The 20,088-nt window shown below is 39.2% G+C and overlaps 1 protein-coding gene across 1 annotated transcript; it reads right to left on the reverse strand.

Annotated features, from left to right (window-relative positions):
* Window positions 1-1,267: 1,267 nt before the first annotated feature.
* CCNC (cyclin C) lies at window positions 1,268-19,720 on the reverse strand. Its single transcript, XM_055811291.1, has 12 exons — window positions 19,563-19,720; window positions 18,712-18,818; window positions 14,785-14,869; window positions 14,472-14,541; window positions 12,908-12,959; window positions 10,036-10,091; window positions 8,767-8,802; window positions 6,906-6,997; window positions 6,124-6,191; window positions 5,761-5,840; window positions 3,690-3,808; window positions 1,268-3,027 (listed from the first exon to the last, which is right to left on the reverse strand). Exons 1-12 carry the CDS (start codon window positions 19,592-19,594, stop codon window positions 2,973-2,975), a joined length of 852 nt encoding a protein of 283 aa, XP_055667266.1. The 5' UTR covers window positions 19,595-19,720; the 3' UTR covers window positions 1,268-2,972.
* Between the last annotated feature and the right edge of the window lie 368 nt (window positions 19,721-20,088).

Genomic DNA, 20,088 nt, shown 5'->3' on the forward strand with positions numbered 1-20,088 from the left:
GTCTGTCTAGCCCATTATTTTGTTTGGCAGCAACTGGTAATAAACAACTGAAGAAAAGCATAAAACGGGGTGAGTAGGTAGGGACACAATCCCCAGATTACTCTCATTTACAACTCAGATTACTTTGATACTTCCTTCAGGCTTTGCATGTCTTGGTATATTTGGGTATTTGTAAATTTTCAACACAAACTCCCAGCAGTCACAGCAAGCTGCATTGGGTTTAACAATAAGTTGTGAGAAGTCTTTCCCTTTGTTGCTTGTCAACTTGCCATGTATCATTTCCATTGGATGCTCCTGCTTCTGTCAGAAGTGATGAACAGTTGCCACCTTGGTCTTCACACCACTGATGATTTTTCTAGACCTCTGTTTTCTCTTCTGAGCTGAAGAGTTGCAGATTTTTTTTTTTTTTAATAGGAAAGCCACTGTATTATACCTCTTTATTTTCATTATTTTTATTAGTCTTGGTAGATTTAGGTTTTATTAGTCTTGGTAGTTTTTTGCAAGGTGTTTCTCAAACTACTTGTAGCTTGTTAAAGTTGATGATCCTTTCTGTGTCTTCCTCTGTATCTTCCTTACATGGATAAAGGTTGCTTTTTTTCCAATGATGCTTTTTCAGTTAAGTAACTTGTCTGATGCAGTTCAGTTTGCTTCCTTTTAGATTTTTCCTTAAGTCTTTTTGGCATAGTGTTTGCTTTGACACTCCACTGTCACCTGTAACCATATAATCTATCAAAACTTTCAGCTGGCTCTCTTCTAATGAGATACCTCATTTTTATGCATTCCTTTCACTTGAAATGAAGCACAGTAAAGGTATTTTTTCTCTCTGGTTGGTAGCAAAGCTGTTGAATTCAACCTTATGTTCCATTTCCTGTTGTTCTAATTTACATCTTTTCTTTTTAAAACCCATCATTGAATCCAGTTCCTTTGTAGCTTATTGCCTTCCACTGTTTACACTGGAATCAGAGCTGCTAAAACTATCCCCACCTCCCCAGTAGAGAAATGACTTAAGATGTTTCTATTTACCATCAAGAAGTGCCTGATATTTTAACTCTAAGGTTTACATCGAATAAGTAATTTAGGTGTTAAGTGAAGTCTGCAAAGGCTCTTAAGCAGCAAGAAAACTTAGTCATTCCACCCAGAATTCTTCACTAATAGTGTGAAATCCCTAATTTCAAAACATTAGCTTTCTTCGCAGATTATGTGGTATATGCGAGAAGACTGATCTTTACCTCAAGAACAGCACCTGTTTAAGAACTCCACACAGTGGTCAAGTTGCATTGATTTATTTCTACTCCCCGAGTCCACATTACAAATAGCACATTTTAGACTTCAAGAAACAAAGGCAAATAGCCGAATTCCACTTCAACAATCAAATGTCTATAAAAAGGTATGGATCAAATGGCAACAAGAGTAGCAAAGACCAAAATGTATATATCTTTTATCTCACCACAGTGGATTGGGCTTGTTTACCTACAGTTTTATGAAAATAACCTGAACAGAAATAAATGCTAGTAGCCTAATGGGCTACATACACTTCAGTTATATTTCACTGAATGACCAGACAATTACAAAGACAAGTATTTGCAAAAACTGGGTTTTTATAAGGGGTCAGTTTTTGGAACCAAGACATATCTTAAAACAAGGGGTTTTAAGATTTTCCCTCCAGTATTTCAGACCAGTGAAATGTGTTGCTTCAGAGAGAAAAAAAAAAGCTGAAAAATGTTACTGCACTTTATTTTTTTATCATTCAATTTTTATACTTGGGCAAGTCAGCATTATCATTCAAAATGAAGTTGTACAGAACTTAATTTGAAACAAAGTTACTAAAAATAAAGAAATGTGATTTAGGCCAATTCCTGACTTCAGTGGGTATCTGCCTGAGTAAGAAACACAGGATATGGCCTTCTGGTTGAAGGAATCTCATTTTCTCCAGCACATAGTTAACCAAGGAATCCCATTTCAGTTATTCTACAGCGTTGCTCTTAACATCACAATTAAAATAACTAGCCAGCATGAAGCTCACCAAAAGCTTGATCCTCTTAAATAGATTCTCTAATGAACCACACAAATTCACACTAACAGTGAAGGCAGACTAACAGTGTATATCTTGTACAAAAAAATCCACCATAAAAATTAGCAATCATATCCAGATTTGTACTTGACTGAAATATTCCAATTGTACTATACAGTACATTTACTTTCAAAAAAAAAGAAATCCTAGTATGTTGGGGTTTTTAAATTCCTAATAATTGAAATGTTTTAGGAAAACTGCAGAATCACTGTACATATTGCACTTTTCTGGTAAGCTGGGCTATTACGCTTCATGGCAAAACTATCCAAATACATCTACTGAGTAAACCAGCATTTTTCTAATCCAAAAAAAGAAACTGAGTTTCTTTCCTGCAGCTTTCATTAAAACTGTAACAATATTCTTTGAATGCTCTTCTAGGATTTGTTTCTGAAAGACTGCTCTGTTACATGTTATAGATCCATATTCATTTTTTAAAAATCAGCAAAACTCAAGGTAATGAATAGATTTAACATAGAGTGCACTATCTTCCTTCAGTCACAAACAAAATGAAGACAACACAAGTCACTAATACAGTTACACTTAGGCTTCAGGTTTCTGTCGCTTTAAAAATAGTTCACTTCAATGGCAAGTTACAATTTTCTCAAAGAAACAAAACCAATATTGAACTATTTGTTTTGAGTGGATAGTGTTAATCTTTTTCAGCTTGGTTTAACATTTGATTCCTTACACTGAAAAATCTTAGTACATTTGTTCCAGCGTCAGAGAAAATGATGCGGTTTTAGAGAAAAAGCTTTCAAAATGCTTGACACAAGCTATTTATTCTTCAAGTTCTTTGTCACAGATGATACTAAAACCTTCTGTCCATTTCATGAACACAGGAAAGATCCCAGGATGTCTTGAGTGAGTCAAAGTGGTCCATAAAGGAATTCTTTGGAATGTCTTAAGATTGGCTATAACTAGAGTTCTGGCTACCATTTGGACCCTGTTCTCCTTCACTGTTTGAAAGAAAAAAAATAAAATAAAATAAAAAGCAAACCCACATGTCTTCAAAAAGAAGCATGACATTACATTTTTATCTTTCTTTTTAATTAAAAATATGGTACTCTGAAAGTAGTAAAAACCTTTTGAAGCAAAATACTTCAACATATACACAAATAGGTTAAGATATTCTGCCCATTTTCATAAAAAATGCAAAAGTTATTCTCAGAATGCATTAATAACTTCAGTGTATCTATTTGGATAAAAATTTAAGTATATCCCCATGCAGCTGTCTGCTGAATCTACTTCTGAAGTCAACATTTCAAAGTTGACATTACATAAGCATGTGCAAAGGAATTTGCATGCGCAGATTCCCAGTGACATTTAACCACAGTAATTAAATACAACATCAAGCAGGCCTGGTTCCAACGAATCTGGCCCAGCCATGGAGCCCCACACTGCAGCTCCTATTTTCTAAGCTGTATTGATCACATTCTAATTACATTAAGTGTCTCCATAAAACAATGAATGTTCTGCTGCTTGCTAGCTCCTAACAATCAGGCTGACTGTAATAGAAAGGTCTGCACTGTAAAAACATATACTATACCTCAAATTAAACATTTACTCATTGTTAAGCTAGTAGTCCAGTTTTTCCATATGTATTAAGGAAATACAGTACCTGTTTGGAGGTGGTTTTGGTTTAGGCATTTTACTAAGAATAGTAGCCATCTCTTTCCTCTCATCAAAGTTCTTCCACTGCTCATACAGCTTCAGAATAACCCTGATTATTTCTAAAATCTAATTAGAAAGAAAAGATATTCGAAGGTCAGACACAACAGTGATTTGATCTTTGTCATAGTCAGTTTAAGTATTAAACATGCCCCGAACTGAAATTAAGCAGCACAGTTTTCATACTACAGACAGAGCTGTCCCACATTTAATCTGGTCTCACAATCAACCATTTCCATTATTATTTTGATTTAACTGTGAATGGAAACCTGAACAGAATACTTTCCTTCCCATTCAACTGTATATACCACTTCTCCTCCCCTGCAAGCTAAATAGCTTTTGATTTATTTATTTTCAACTACTGCCACAGCTTATAACTATGCTACTGGGAAAATACAGACACCCAGCAGCATAATTGCAGCTAGATGACCATGGATTACCAATACAGTAACTGATGATTATCAATGTTCTGTACACGGCAGAGGCACAGCGCAGGGAAAAAACAGTTGAAAACCACATAACATTGGTCTGAATTCTTTCCTCCCAACAAACAAAGAGCCTAGGAGTGTCTAAACACTTGTTGTTGTTGTTGATAATAAGAATAAGAATGTAATTGTTGACATTTCTTCTTCCACTTCTATAAGCATAAGCATTTTCTACAAGTTTGGACATCTGTCTACTGCACCTCAACTACCTTAATTTTCAATTAAATTTCTAGTGCAATAGTCTACATAAAAGGTGGATATTTCAATTAAATTTCTAGTGCAATAGTCTACATAAAAGGTGGATAATGTTTGGTTCATAATTTGTTTCATCATTCTCTAAATTAATAAAGTAGACGACTTCTTTTTAATACATGGTCTTGATTAAGTACTAGAACAATATATATCCTTGAAAAAAAAGTCATAGTTGGCTAAGAGGCCCATGGCATTACTGTAAAAAAATCAAGCTTAGATTGTACTGCTGGCATAAGAACCAAGACATGTAAACATTCAAACATGTTCAGTATCAAGCTTATGGTAACCTTATCTGTCAAATACAGGTTGATTCTCCTCTGCTGCCAATTTATTATCAGCCTGCTTTTACACGCATGGCAGCATAATACACAGAGGTCTTGATGCAGCATTGCATCCACACTGTGCTTAAATTTGTAGATGAATCCTGGAATACAAATACGATGCCAGGATATCATCAGTGGTACAAAGGGCCACACTGATGGCACAGAGGGCAATGGTACATCTCATCCATAATGTGCTATTTAATTCCAATCAGTTTCAAAAAAGATAGACTGAAAAATACGTGGAGAGTGAAACACCGTGATAAGGAATATAAGTACTAGTTTGGCTTGCTTGCTGGAGCTAAACAAAGGTTAAAGAAATCATCCTAAAAAGTAAAAGGAACTAGTGAAGATGAAGAACATTACTGCACCTCAGAACCTTATCAGTCTATGAAAGGGATTATTTGACATAGCATTTGCAATAGCAGGAAACTCAACTGAATGATCATGACGTCCCCCTGTTTAATGTTGACTGAAGTCACAGTTCTGGTCATCCTGGAAGTGTCAAGAATGTTTTACACTCTGCTATACTATGCACATTTATTGGGAGAAAATGAGAACAGTATGTAGGCACAATGCTGAAAGGCTAATCAGAAAATCACATGCACTAGAATTTAAAAGTCAAACTCATACTGACAATCTTGAATGATGAAAAACCCTGGGAATTCTTTTTCTGGCAAAAAATGCGAAGGATATTTGGTTTCATATTTCCATCTGAAAATGGCAGCACCAGCAACACCATGCTGTTATGCAATGGTTCTCCCTTGACTTTCAGGGCGGGATGATAACTGAATGACCTGACATTGTCTCCCTCCCCAAGAGATCTACCTAATTTCAACAGCACCTAACATATGATCACTGAATGAAGTTCAAATCAGTACCACAGATATGTAAGACAGTAGTTCTATACCCATGACTACCGCTTCTGATCAGTCCACAAGAGGTGGCAGGAATTAAAGAGTACCTTTTCCATATCAACAGATAGCTCAGCAAACCATTGCCTTGCATCCTTCTGCTGGACAACACAGGCTACGTGTAGGCAAGCTGCAAAGATCAGGTAACATGGATGTTGAACAAAGATCCACTCTTGATACAGTCAGAAACATTCTATTTTTTATAAACACTACACAGCTCAACAGAGAAAACTTGGGATTAATATTCTGATTTTTCTTCAAGACTTTTTAAGTCTCAAGGCAACTGTGTCAGTACTGTATGAAACACAAATTGAAGCACCTTATGAGGGCACTCTAAGGAATGCTTGTTGGTAAGACGGTGCACAGAATACATTCATTTAAAGATGACAAGAGACATTACTTGTGTTACTTACCTAGAGCTATCATGAAAGGAGGGTACAGCAGACAAAGATCAGTTCTATATGTGTCATTCACTATCCTCCTGTATAAAAAAGAACTTGTAAGTATCGACCTATTCACCTTTAGACTATATGACTTCAAAAACTGCAGTCAATTTGTAAATAGTCAGTTTCCCAGATGGTAGAGGCAGTAAAGCTGCAGGGCAAAACAGCAAGGGAAGAGATCTCTTCCCTTATGAAAATCTCTCAAAGCCTTTCATTTTTTTCCTTTGTAGTCACAGCTGAAGTTTATCTGGAAGCACTTTTATAGTACCATAAATGTCTTTCTGCAGACGGTGTTAACATATACCATAAAATAACAATCCATGTTTCACAAATACGTAAGGGCAAGCATAAAAGTAGTATTTTTACTGTCTTTCCATATTTGAAAAACAGTTCAAGACTGCTAACACAGCTAAAAAGCTCCTACATACTGCTTCCACCTCCTACAAGATACAACAGAAAGCCAACGTTTGTAGAAACAATACTTCTACTCATGGTCACCAGTAGTGTAAAAACTTGTGCTATTAGAGCTAGTCTAAAAATAAAAAATAGACCATTGCAAAGTAAACTCATTACAGGGTTAAAGACAGAACACGCTAAGTCAGGGACGTATACCTGCACAGGCTAACTAGGGCACCTTTTGTATTCAAATACGGCTAAGCCTACTTTTGGTTAACCATCTTTGAAGCATAACTGTTAGAACACTTGCTTTCTTGCTGAAAGGAGGCACTATTGTTAACCACTGTCTTCATTACCATGCGAGAGGTAGCAGCATGTCTTCTTGGCCCATATCTTGCACATATTGGAGCAAAGGTCTATAAGGATGATATACTATCAAACAGCAGTCCTAGGAAAAATGTCAGTGGGATAAAAGTTAAGATTACAATGCAGAATGTTTTGTCAGTTCATATTAAAAACATTCGGTTCACAAGTCAATTACTGATTATTTTTTTTAAGCAGCTTTCCAACACCTAACCCTGCTCTAATGAGGACAGTGCTCTCTCCAGAATACCATTACATAGCATGGTTGCCAGTCTGTCAACGTCCTTCCCCTAAGAGAGAGAGAAAGCCACATCTGCAGCACACTGAAACCTCATTTGCTTACAAACCCGTAATTCCCACTTGGAAATACAAAACACTGCCAAAAAACAGTCTGTCACTAAAGACCATACACAGAAAGCATGCCAAAATAATTGACACTGGTTTGGAAAAAAGGAAAGAAAGAAAAAAGTCCACTGCTCTCAAATCCCCTCTTTTCAGGCCCAGCTTGGTGTAAACAAGAAGGAATAACCCTCGCTGAAAGCAGCCAACTGTATGGATACTATAAGGGAAAAGCTGCATTAAGTTACATGTGCTGAACACTGAAGCACAACACAGTTATTATCCATACTATATATTGCATAGCATACTGGAAAAGTAAGTTAATCCCCAAAATGTAACTTCTTGCAAATGCAGTTACTTGTGATAAAACTCCTGCCTACAAAACTCAACAGTTACTGCCGTGTACAGCACCAGTATCAAGGACTAAATCTAAATGGGATATCTAAAAAAAGAGTTATAACAACTGTAGGCACAGACAAAAAAATCCCTGGATCCGACCTCCTCTGTGTCCTGTTCCCAAAACACATCCTTTCTTAGTTGCTGCCTAACTCACTAGGCTCCTCCCTGGTTTCTCTCTCCTTTTCTCGGCACTTGAGCAGAACTACTCTAGTACAGCAAGCTGGGTGCCTAACCCATCCAAGTCCAACCCTTATGAATAAATTAGGCACTAAGCCCCCTGAGAAGCCTGGGTTGCATTCTTCCAACTGCCCTAGAAAACACAGCAATGGGATAGCAAGCCTTACAAAAAGCAGGTACACCTTCTTTCTGTGAAAGTGGCTGGAAGAAAATGTCACATTGCGCTCCCTTCATCCACCAGCCTAATAGTTACAGCACCGCCTCAGGAAATGGGAGGCCCTCAGGTTTCTTCCTCACAGGACTGAAACCCACATCTCACTTCCTAGAAGATGTCTCTAATTACCAGGTTATACATTAGCCTGAGTGGGATACTACCCACACCTTCTGCTGAAGCTGTAACGTATATGTATAGCTCCAGATTCTTCCAGGCAAGAAGAGGAGGCCATAGAAAAATACAACCCTTTATGCTCCTGACAGGCCACTCATCTGGGGAAATAAGGATACTGACTTCCTAGTCTCTGCATCAGGACTTAAATATAGTTACCTTTCTTTTAAAAACAGAAGCCATCCCGGAAAGAGAACTTAGGCTTTACCATTCCCAGCAGCGCTCTAATCACTAGGATGCAGAGCTGTACACACTCTGCCCCCACCGCTCACAGGCTGCCCTCCTTACTGTTGCTAAGTCCAGCCTCAACACAAAGAGGTGAGAATGCCCTCACTCAGCCTAGATAATAGCACAGTAATTATGGCATTCTGCTGAAAATGTAAATGTTAGACCTTCATGGACATCATTCTAAAATTGGAGTGGGAAAAAAAACAAGGCAGCATAATGTGTATTTCATAGTACAAAATTCACAATATTATTCATCAGTAAAAAGTAAACTGAGGCAACAGTATTTAAAAAAAAAAGGGTAAACCACAAAAAAACCCACCACCTACCATTAATTCTAAGAGATAGAATTCACATTCTAGTATCTGCAAAGAAGTAAAATCACAGTTAAAAAGCAGCATGTTTCAGACAGTAGAAACAATTAACTGGCATTCAGTTTAACATCATGAATGCACAGGAATTCTCAACACATTTCCAACAGTGATAAATGCATTTCATCTGAAACTACAAGACCAAAGAAAAATCAAACTATTATTAGCCATTGCCTTACCACGATTATAACTTAACTCTAGTCATAGTAACAATGCATTTAAACATTTTGGATCAAGTTTACTATGAAAGACTACTTCACAGACAGTACTTCTCTGATTTATTTCAACACCTGGCAGCAGCAAATCGTTCCTAGTGTATAAACATTTAACATCAATAGAGAAGTTCTTTTGTAGCATTAGAGCCTCTTTATCAGGCCACTAACATGCCAAATGGCCTTTTGAAATATTTTCAGATTTAATTTCATATGAAATATTCTGTTCAATTGTAACAACTAAATCAGCTCTCATTTTCCATAGAGCTAGTGATGTACTAGTGATATCAAGGAAAAGACAGGACCGCTTTGGCTATAGGAAAGCAGTACTCTGAAATATATTTCCATTTGCCTTTATCTATAAAATAGCAGCAGCCCAGTTTTATTGCAAGGTCTTAAGATATTTTATATTCTGATGTATCATTTGGCTTTCTAGATTGGGTGAAAAGCAAATCAACAAAAAAGTAGTATTTGTCACAGTCAATCTGAAAATAATGAGATCTGTTTAACTTTCAAACACTACAGCACAGGTCAAAACTGGTTTCAAGAAAAATTACATTTCTCAGCATTGTGACTGAGAATGCCTTGCAAACCACTGGTAAATCTAAATTTTAAATAATAAATACAAATTATTTTTAAAAGGCCATTACATTTTACAGGCAAAATAAAACTGCTCATGTGTGCAAGGGCTATTTACCTTCCCTGGAGCAATGTATTTGTAAACAAGAAGATTCAAAAAAAGCTAAATCTCTTTTTCTATCATACCATATAAAAATTATTATTTCAGTCACCCAGTCACGTCACTTCTCTTTATAGCATTCCTGTCAATGATTTAAGGAAAGGAGATTATGTAAGATTTATTACTTTAAAACTAACTTTCCCAATAATCTATCCAAACTAATTATCAGCAACCTGACATATGAGTATGAAAAATATTTTTTATCTTAATTTCCCGCTAACAATTACTTGTCTTTTAATTTCTTTGATCAAGTTGTATTTCAAACGGCATACTTACATGGTTCATCCTATAAGGAAACTCCTTCGGAAAGGCATATGAAAACCTAGTTTTCACTACAGTAAAGAGAAATCAGTATGTTAAAAATTATGTAATTAATACTTTTTACTTCTTTCCATTTCTATTAATTCATCTGTATATAGCTCTTAAAATCCACTTCGTTGCACAACCGCTTGCAGTACAAAAGGTTTGTATTTGAAAAAGTTATAAAATTCAAGATCCTGAAAGGAAAATACACCTGAAATCCAGATTTGCACAGATACTCTGCCAGAGTCATCTGTCTGCTGCTTTGGGCACTATTAAATCTTCTGGTTAACAAGCAACTAGCTTATGGGTACCTAACTTCCCACAAGTTATCATTCACAGAGCTATCAAGCTACTGATGTCACCCCAAATGTGGTGATCTCTTCAGGATCTCAGTTCCAATGCTAAATCTAACTGGATTTTTCAAGTGGGATTTTTTACATATGCTTGATCCTTCAATATGCAAGAGTTTAAACCACTAATGCAGTCTTCAAAAAGCAAGATCAATGGCAGGGTGAGGGAGCTCAGCCAAGAGATCTTGCATGTCCACCATGTAAAGATTTTGGATATGCAAAAAACAGGCTCAAATGCAAAGCAAGAAGTCAACTCACCACAGTGCAGATCAATAATGTCCTAGGCACTGGTTATCAGACATTTCAAGGGTGTTTCTCTCTCTGAGACAGCTAAGCATATCATACGATTCAAGACACTTGCCTCCAAAAGAATGTTAAATACATCCTCTGTTTTCTAGCTTGTGATGATCACTGATTTAGATACCTAGTTATCTTCATCCATTTTACACAGAAAACAGGTACCAATAGCGCACTGATAAGAATTACATTAAATTGCAAAAATCAGAATGATCTCATACTAGAATGCTGAGCAAAGAAAAACTTAAGTACACTTGAGATACAAATTTGAGATTTGTACAAATGAAACTTTTAAAAAATCTATTTTAAGTCCTTTTCCCCCAAGGAAAACAGGTAATATTTAACACCCTGGAAGTCGACAATATTCCTTGTATTAATGACAGAAAGCATACTATGAACTGATACTACCTCCAGAAAGTCAGCCGTTTGCTTTGATGAAAAGATAGCATCGGCCCTCTGGACTAAAGACTTCAACAGTTAGACCTATGGTGGACTTTGCTAGAAAATTTCCTGTAGGACAGTAAGACTAGGCAATTGGCTGTAAAATTTAATTATTTCAAGAAAGAGAAGAATGAGTAAAACAGGTTTCCTAAGAAGCACACAAACTGAAAAGATACACAGTAAAAAAATAAACCACTTTGAGGGGGAAGATATGGAAACAAAATATTTTTCCCACAAAACAAGCTGCAGACACAACCATATGGAGCTGTCCTTTTAGTAAGCTGTGGAAACAGAGCAAAAAGCTTTTGAAGAGGTTGCCAGAAACCAATCTGAGATTATTTTCCTTACAAAAGAAGCATGTGTTACTAATTTCATGTTTCTACCTAACAAAAAGCAAACAAATCTTTTCAACTGGCCACTATTTTGCTATTACCCCTTTTGTTAGCTTTCTTTTACTTGCCTTGCCTCTTTTTTTTTTTTTCCTTTTGTATGAAGACCTCCAGAAAAACCTGCTGTGTGCTACTGTAACAACCCTGGTAAAGTAAAGCCAAGTAGAATAAAAGACCCAAAAGCTACAAAAAAGCCTGTTGTCTTTTTGTCCCCACTTCCATGAAATCCAGGGTACTTATCAGGTTAAGCAGGGCTTCTAGGTCTGAAGGAAGAATTGTGCAGGAAATCTTCTGTGGGATTCCAAGATTCATGATTTTCAGAAACAGCACAGCTCAGGACTAGAAGCCCAAGTAAAATCAGCTACTGCATATTTACCAAAATCCATCTAACTTTTTCATTGAGGCATCAAAACTGCCACATTTATCTGTGCTTTGAGATGCTACTGATGTAAAAATAGCAACTGTTATTGTTAAATCCAGTACTGGTATTGGTCATGCTGGCACTGAATATGTGTTTCAGTTCCTGGTGGTGGAACTGTCATACAGCCAGCCCATGGACTGATACACTTACTGCATGTGGAGGCTACAGATGCAGCCAGTCACCTGTCCCCTCAACGGCTAAGAGGGATTTTGAAAGCGCTGACCTATATTTTGAAGAGCACAGCCAGGAATTGCTTATTGAGAGCAGCTGGACCTTCTGGGTCAAATTATAGCATTCAGTTAAGGAAGCTATCACTTTAAGACCATGATGGGTGAGATGCAAGTTACAGGAACTGGGAAATGTAAGGCAAGTGGGATTGAGAATAAAGTAACTACAGTGTGATTTTATTGCATTTATTTGTGAACAATATATAGGTTATTAAATGTATTTTTAGAAATAAGTACCATGTGCAAAGACTGATTTTATGATGGCAGAAAAAAGGATTAAAAAAATAAGAAGTTATATAGCCTAGCAAAAATTCTGAGAACATGTACTTCCATGGAGCCATACCTTTTATAAAACAGACAAATAAACCCCTAAGTTTCCAGTTCCACCTTTGAGTAGTTCAGAATTCAATTTACTACTAGAGACTGTTTATAAACCTCAGTAGTTTAATTCTATTACTTTGTTTTTATTTATGCTTGGCCTAAGTTCCAACCAGGATAAACCAATACTAATACAGAAAGGACCCTTCTGTTCCAGTATTTAGAAAGGGAAGTTACTTATTCTAGATGGCTTTAACTGGCCCCTAGCAGTCAACATGCAAACCTCCCCATGACTTGATAAAAAGCTACCTTCTAAGAACAAGCAAATAAAAAAACTCACAAAGAAAATGTCTGATCTCCTTATAGAGATACCTAAGTATAGTGAAAATCACTGATACTTACATACAGAAGTAGCAGCAGAAATCAACCTTGTATTTGAAACAACACCAAATTCCTGAAGAAAAAGAATGGTAAATAAGGTGAACCACCTGAAATACCATATATTCGCACTGTTATCCCATTAAAATAATGGCTTCTTACTAACTGGGCTTATTTATGCAGCATTTCTTTTCTTTTTTCCCCCACCCCTTTTTCTTTCCTTTTTTTTTTTTTAGTTAAATAGGGTAAACTCTTCAGTAAATAGTTTTTCATTGATTAGTTACTTTGTTGTTTGAGTTGTGAGGAATAGTTAACACTTATGAGAGGTACTAAAGCCACAAAAGCTCAGTTAGCTAACAAGCTACATATAAAATAGACAAGAGGGCTTCAAGAAGGCATGTTGTTACTACTTTACCCACTTGGAGAGAAAACTGCCTTTAGAAATCTGTCATTAACTACCTTTTTTTATTAGTTTCCATGAAGCCTTAGCTCCTTTGCTGAGACAGTCAGCAAGCTGAAAACTTCCTGTATAGTGTTCTTTTAGAGAAGTGCATACCTGAATCATTATTGCTGTATCTGCCCTCTAAAGTTGCAGGAGCTTTAGCATAAGGAAGGCTGCACAGACTTGTATTTGTTCTAAAATACAAGGTGCATCTGTATATATACACTCCATGTCTGTACTTTCTTAAAGGCATAATTAATAGGCTGATTAAAAAAACGACTTTCTCCAATATTCTGCATCTTTCTCCTTTCCTTCATCTCTTCCAAACACTGAAAGGTATCACAGTATTTGTACAGACAACAGCATCACATGTAGACACTGGTTTAGCAGGACTGCTTCTACCATCTACTAGGTATTTGAGTTCCTCCTGTAAAATTCATTAGTGCTGACATATCATAAATTGGCCAATTTGATTTTTTTCCATTATGCAGACACTTCTCAAACAGCTGAAAAACTTCTTGCATTACAGAGGATTAAAAGCAGCACCCAGCTGATGCTAACCCTTGTCCACAGTCAAAGTGGACTTCTAATAGTGGAGGAGTGGAGCCTTCTCACCACTATCCCTCATGGGTCAGTTCCTTCTTATAATTTCTCAAAGACAGTGTATAAGCTACAACATACTTTTAATTCAAGTAATGAAAGTGTGGTAAACTCTGAGGATCCCTCACTATATGAAAGGGAAAAGGATAATAAGGAAAAAATTTGAAATTATGTTTTAAAGTTTGAGTAAACATAGATAAGGAAAAACACACCAGAAAGGAGACACTACACAATGTAAGATATAGTGTATGTAAATATGTAAACACTATCACAGTGAAACAGCTATTTAAAATACCCTTTTCAATTTTCAGACACCCCTCAGGGTTAGCAATTCAGACAAAGTAATGAAAGATCAAATACTAAATAACATGTTTGAAGGCCTTCTCCATGTCCTTTTCTTAAATGCTATAGAAATCTATACAAAAAAAAGAGAAGGTTTCAACCCCCAAACCATGAAGAATGACAAAAAATTTAAAAGTCCTAAACGTTTTCTCTCTCTCTCATACATCACATAATTTTACATTAAAAAATTGTAATACTTCATACCTCTACTTTGGATGCCAAAAACACACACGTAGGAGCCATTAATACTGGATCTATACTTTTTAGGGAATATCTGAAATGTTATAACAAAATTATAATATGTTGTTTCATACATGTAGAACGATTAATCTATTAAGAGCACCACACTTCCTTTTGAAAACGCAAAGCTTAAGTTAACTTTATTAGCATAAAAGCTTTACACCATCCAGAAAACAAAAGTGGCACTGTTTTTAAGACAGAACTGCATTTTAAAAGGGCTACCAAAATGTGCCTAGCAAATGTTTTATTCTTGTACCGTCATAGTAAACAGTCCTACCTGGCATAGAATCTCTTGAAGTAGACTGTAGCAGTGGCAATAACTTGTTGTCTTAATTTAAGGTGTTCACCTAAAGCCTGGATAACTTAAAAAAAAAAATTAACAAAAGCTTGAGTTGAGTTTTTACAACAATCTTACACCAAAAAGCAAAGGACCTCAAAGCATGACTAGTGCTGGAGATTCTAAGGAGCAGCAGCACAGTCTTCTCCCTGACTTCAGGTACATTGTTCTGGTGAGGCAACATGTTGCTGCAAACCTACAGACCTGCAAGTGAAGCAGCAGCACTGCATCCTGAAGCTCGTGGACACCTTCAAAAAGGGAAAGATAACTTGACTTCACTGTGTACGAAGTGAGTATGACCTTTAAGAAGATGACAACACAAATCTCAGAAGGGTAAAGCTTGGGTATTCCATTTTTGAGCAAAACAAATTAAACACTTAAAATATAAGCCCATGGCTTTTCAGTGCCATGCAGATCGGATGGGGGTTTTTTCAAGCAACTAAAGCTGCCAACACAAACATGGTCAGTAAATTTGGCAGAGACAGCAGGTGTTAAAAAAATGACATATTTAGTCTAGGGAGAGGGGGTGGGAGACCAGAGGATGCAGTCAGCTGCTCCATCACAGTGGTCCTCTGCCAGCTGGCCAAGAAACAACCCTGGTGTCATCTGTGCAGGTAGCTCTTGTTTGGCCTCCCAGGCAAAGGAAAGGTGCCAAGCAAATTAGATGCATCAAGCTGGGATTAAGAGCAAGGGTTGGATACAGAGAATGGCACAGTGAAACATAAGGTTGTTACTTGTTATTTTTCCCATACTTCTTCATGGCCATTACTCTGAGCAAGGCTCAGCTGTGTGAAGACTCCCTCTTCTTTTTCACATCCCTCACCAGAAATGTCCAAAGCAATAATTTAAAATACACTTAAGTATATATTTAAAATACACACAGCAAGATCAAGACAACAACCACCAATGGGAAAAGCAAACAATTCTGTTATCAAGCATCGCTAAATTCCTACTCTCTACTTAAGCAAGCAAGTCCAGATTTTTTTCCTTGTACTCTTATCCCGTATCCCTTGGGAACAGTCAGGGTACACCCTACTCTCACTTTTCATTAACATCACAGCATTTTAAAACACACAAATATCAAGGACATTGTTGGCTAGGAAAGGGCTGAACACAGGAGGAGAAAACCATGCTGAACAGCACTGGTGATTGGTAACTTTTTTGTTTCCCACAGGAAAAAATAACTAATCTGTCACCCACTATGATTACCCAAAGCCACATTTAGTCCCTGTCCATGTCATACCACTCTTTTCCTGAAGAGAAGAATGGCAAACTGAGACTAGTTTGCCAGTGACAGTAGCACAAGCAATACTGCCAGAAAGGAGGTTAAGCCTGGTATGCAATGTCTGTACAAATGTTAAAACATTTATCAACATACCTTGAGAGGTTTGAAAGGATTTTTCCCTTTGATTTGACTATGGGGCTACAAAGCTGTCCTACTACTAGGGCATCAGAAAAATTCAAATATTAAGCTAAACAGAATTCTCCAAATATGTTTCTTAGTCCCATGGGATTTTCAGAACAGTTAGGCCATCTGCTGTCAGAGAAAAATCAAGTGCAGTTTAGGGAAAAAAAATGGACAAGAGCCTAGAGAGACTTAATGAAATGGAAGCTTGTATATGCTGGGACAAAGTCCAATACTTGCAATTAATTTTTAAATATTTTATAATTATTAAATACAATTAAATTTATAATTATATAAATAATAAACTATATAAATATTAATAAATATAAAATATAAATATAAACAATTGCTATATAAAATATACATTTATAAATAAATATAATTAGTTATTAAAATATAACTATTGCATTATTTATTTCCTTGTGTTTACAAAAAAAAGTGGTTTCAGTGGCTTTTTTTTAAATCAAAATTGTTTCAAATCTGGTATCTTCAGTAGCCTGTAACACAAACATTACAGCTTCTGCCCTAAACTACAAAGGGAAATCAATTAATGCACTTTTTAATCAAAAACTCTATTAAGACTCGGTGATCCAAAGAGAGAAATGAACATCAATTTCCTTTTTTTGAACTATTTTAGAAGATGATAGTTTTCCTTCTCTACAGTATTCTAAGTAGTTGCACATGGCCATACAGCCAGTTGGTGATCTACTGCACTTGTTTTCCAATGAGGAGGCAGCAGGAAACGGCCTCTCTCCAGGCAATTTTTGGGTTGCTTTAAGGAACAACCATCTCCTGGGCAGACACATGCTAAATGTGACAAGCTGTGGCTGACACTCGTATTCCTACCCAGGTAATGCACAAGGTAGGAGCAAAGAAAGGGAGGCTCTATAAACTCAAAGCAGGGTCCCTCTTCAGAGGCAGGTGATGATACAACATGTACCAAGGGTTTGAACATGGCAAGCTCTGCCCAAGCTCCCACCAGTACAGTACACAGTCCCACCTGACTGTCCTCCCCCCATGAAGATGCCTCTCTTTGCTACAGAAGGGCTGAACGCCCAGCAGCACTCTCTCCTCCAGGGTAGGCCACGTCCTTACACACACAAGGGTGATACTGGCAGAGCTGTTCTCCAGCTGCCACATGTCACACACTGTACCTTCAGGGGAGACAAGGAGTGCCAAGGAAAAGAAGCGTGAGAACCACAAACTGAAACCACCCTGTCTACTTTATAAATCCTTATTTACTCAAGAAAAATACTGAAGTGGAACATTTATTAAAAAAGCCTATTTCATAATTCAAATTAACACTAGCGAAAATTAGCATACAAATACAGATTTAGAAATATCAGAATCCCATCTTCTCTTTTTGCATTATGAACTATGACACTTTGTTTTAAACTCAAGGAATTTCAGGAATTGATCAAATAGGTAAATCATTGCTAGCTTGATTTCCTGGTGCCAAATAAGCAATAACACAGGTGTATCCACAGCAATCACATGTGTAGCATATCCAGTTATTACAAAAATAGCTAAGCTAAGGGAGACGCTGGGATAAAGATCTTCCACAGATATCATTCCAGCACTGACATAAATTCTTCCAGGGACCTTGGGAAAGTCATTTAACTTCTCTGTCTGGCCAGACAGCTGAAAAAATAAGCATTCTGTACTTTAAAGGACTGCTGTGAAAACTGTTTAAAGAGCTGCCTGCAAACAAATTACTACTCTAACAATACTTTTTGCTTAGGGAGATTTTTTTAAAATGCTGAACAATTACACAGAAAAGAGTTTAAGTGCCTGCGTAAACTGATACTCTCCAATGCAACTATTCATATGGTTAAATGCTTTGCAGGATCAAGTAAGTCTTGGATAACTTCACAGACAAGCCCCAAACTCTTTGGGAGAACAGGCTGCCTGCCAACAGCTATTAAAAACTTGTAGACAATCTGAGAGCCACCCGGTGCTGAGGAATCAGTCACGAGGCAAGACACAGGCCGTGGCGCAGGTCTTAAAGAATGTAACTGAACACAGATAAGTTTCCAAGCTTTGCAGTTTAATGGGCCTGCACAGGTCAGCTCCAATACTTACCACAGCCTAAGAGCCCACCTAGTCTGAGTATCAGTGCTTGACACTGAGCCTTTAATATGCTAGCTTAGCAGTTTCTGCTCACTTCTCCTCCTTTTGGTAAGAACTTCTTGAAGATAAGAAAATGTACTACGTTTTGTTCCATCACAGGTTAAAACGTTGTATCTACTGCTAACGTGTCTGTAAGTTCTCCTGAAATTGCGTTAACACAACTAATAGATGACAATGTTATTGATATTGCAGCTCATTGTTAAAACAGGTTGTGAAAGTATATGTAATACCATCGTGAAAACATTACATTCTCTAAGCAATTCAACCTTGCATTTAAACATGGCAGATACTGTACAGATTCTGTGGCAGAAATAAAAATAAAACAGTTTTACCATTAGTAAAAAATATCTGTAGTTTCCAATATTCTTCTTCAGTCAGAAATTTCAAGTCTTTCTGGCGTTCCTTCAATAGATCTTGTTTATCCAAAATCCACTGTAAACTGAAGGGAAAAAAATTTCAACAGCTTTGCCAACATGAGACAAAGTCGCCTGTACAAACAGGCCACCGACTAAGGCTGGGGGCTAAAGGGCTAATGACCGTTAACCAAGCCACATAACAAGCTTCACAAGCAGCGCTCACTAGGGCTTTCGAAGTCAAGACATCTGAAAAACCAGCACCCGGCAGAGGCTGCGGCCGGCCTGTGCTGGCAGGAACCGCGGCAGCTGCGCAGGCCCGCGGCACCGCCGCACGCCAGCAGGGCCTCCGCTGCACCGAGCCCGCCGCCGGCACCCCCGTGCGCCTCGACGCCCTCAGCACCAAGGCTCTTAACGCAGCACAGCCTTGGCTGCCACCGCTGGGGATAGGCACAGCACAGCCCTGGGACCGCCACTGCCCGCACCCGGCCGCCTGAGCCCACCGGCCCGCTCCCGGCGCGCTCGAGCACTTCCGAAGCCACGGCGGGGCGAGGCCGGCGGGCACGGCGGCAGCGGGGAGAACGGCGCGGCTCCGGCTGCTCTCGCCCTCCAGCCCGGCTCCCGCCGGGGCCCCGCGGTGGGCAGGCCCCGCCGCCGCGGCGAGACGCGGCCCAGCACCGCGCCGCTGCCCTCGCCCCCGCCGGGCCTCCCACCGGAGCCTTGGCCCGCTCCCCCGGCCCGGCCCCGCCGCCCGCCCCTGCAATGAATGGACAAAGCGCGGCGGCGGCCCGTTGCCCCCTGGCTCCCCACCCCGCGGCCGCGGCACCCACTAGTGCGAGCTCTGCCAGAAGTTCCCGGCCATGGGGAGGAGAGGAGAGAGGAGGAGGCGCCCGGGCCCGCGATGCCCCGGCCCCGCCGCGCCAGCGCTGCCGCCCCCGCGCCGGCAGCAGGAAGGAGGCGGCCGCCGCCGCCCCGCGCCCGCCGCTGCCGCCGGCCGGCAACATGCGGCACTGGGAACCGTTCCCCTGCGCGCGGGTTCCGCCGGCCCTGCCAGGCCGCGCAGGTCCGGCTGGGGGCAGCTGACAGCGGCCCGGTGCCGTGGCCCAGCTGCCGCGTTCTGACGGCCCCCACAGGGGCTGCCGGAGTCCCGCCGCCGCGGGCCGTGGGAGCCGCTTGGGGTCCCGCCGCCTGAGAAGGGCGCCCTGCGCCCCGCTGCCCTCAGAGGCACGGGGCGGCCTGGGCCATGAGGGACCGCCGGAGACCGTCCAGGCCAACCGAAGGGGCACCTGCCACCAGACCAGGGACCAGACTGCTCAAAGGCACGTCCACCCTGATGGGACATCCACAGCTGCTCTG

This window comes from Falco peregrinus, chromosome 7 (genome assembly GCF_023634155.1).
Source record: "Falco peregrinus isolate bFalPer1 chromosome 7, bFalPer1.pri, whole genome shotgun sequence".
Classification (NCBI taxonomy): domain Eukaryota; kingdom Metazoa; phylum Chordata; class Aves; order Falconiformes; family Falconidae; genus Falco; species Falco peregrinus.

What these genes read in the sequence shown, in the direction of transcription:
- CCNC (XM_055811291.1), bottom strand. Translation starts at nt 19,594, where the DNA reads ATGGCCGGGAACTTCTGGCAGAGCTCGCACTA. An exon ending in TTCAAGAGATTCTATGCCAG is followed by an intron (nt 14,542 to 14,784) that starts GTAGGACTGTTT and finishes ATAACATTTCAG; the next exon opens with ATATTCCCTAAAAAGTATAG. An exon ending in TATCTGTTGATATGGAAAAG is followed by an intron (nt 3,809 to 5,760) that starts GTACTCTTTAAT and finishes CTTTCTAATTAG; the next exon opens with ATTTTAGAAATAATCAGGGT.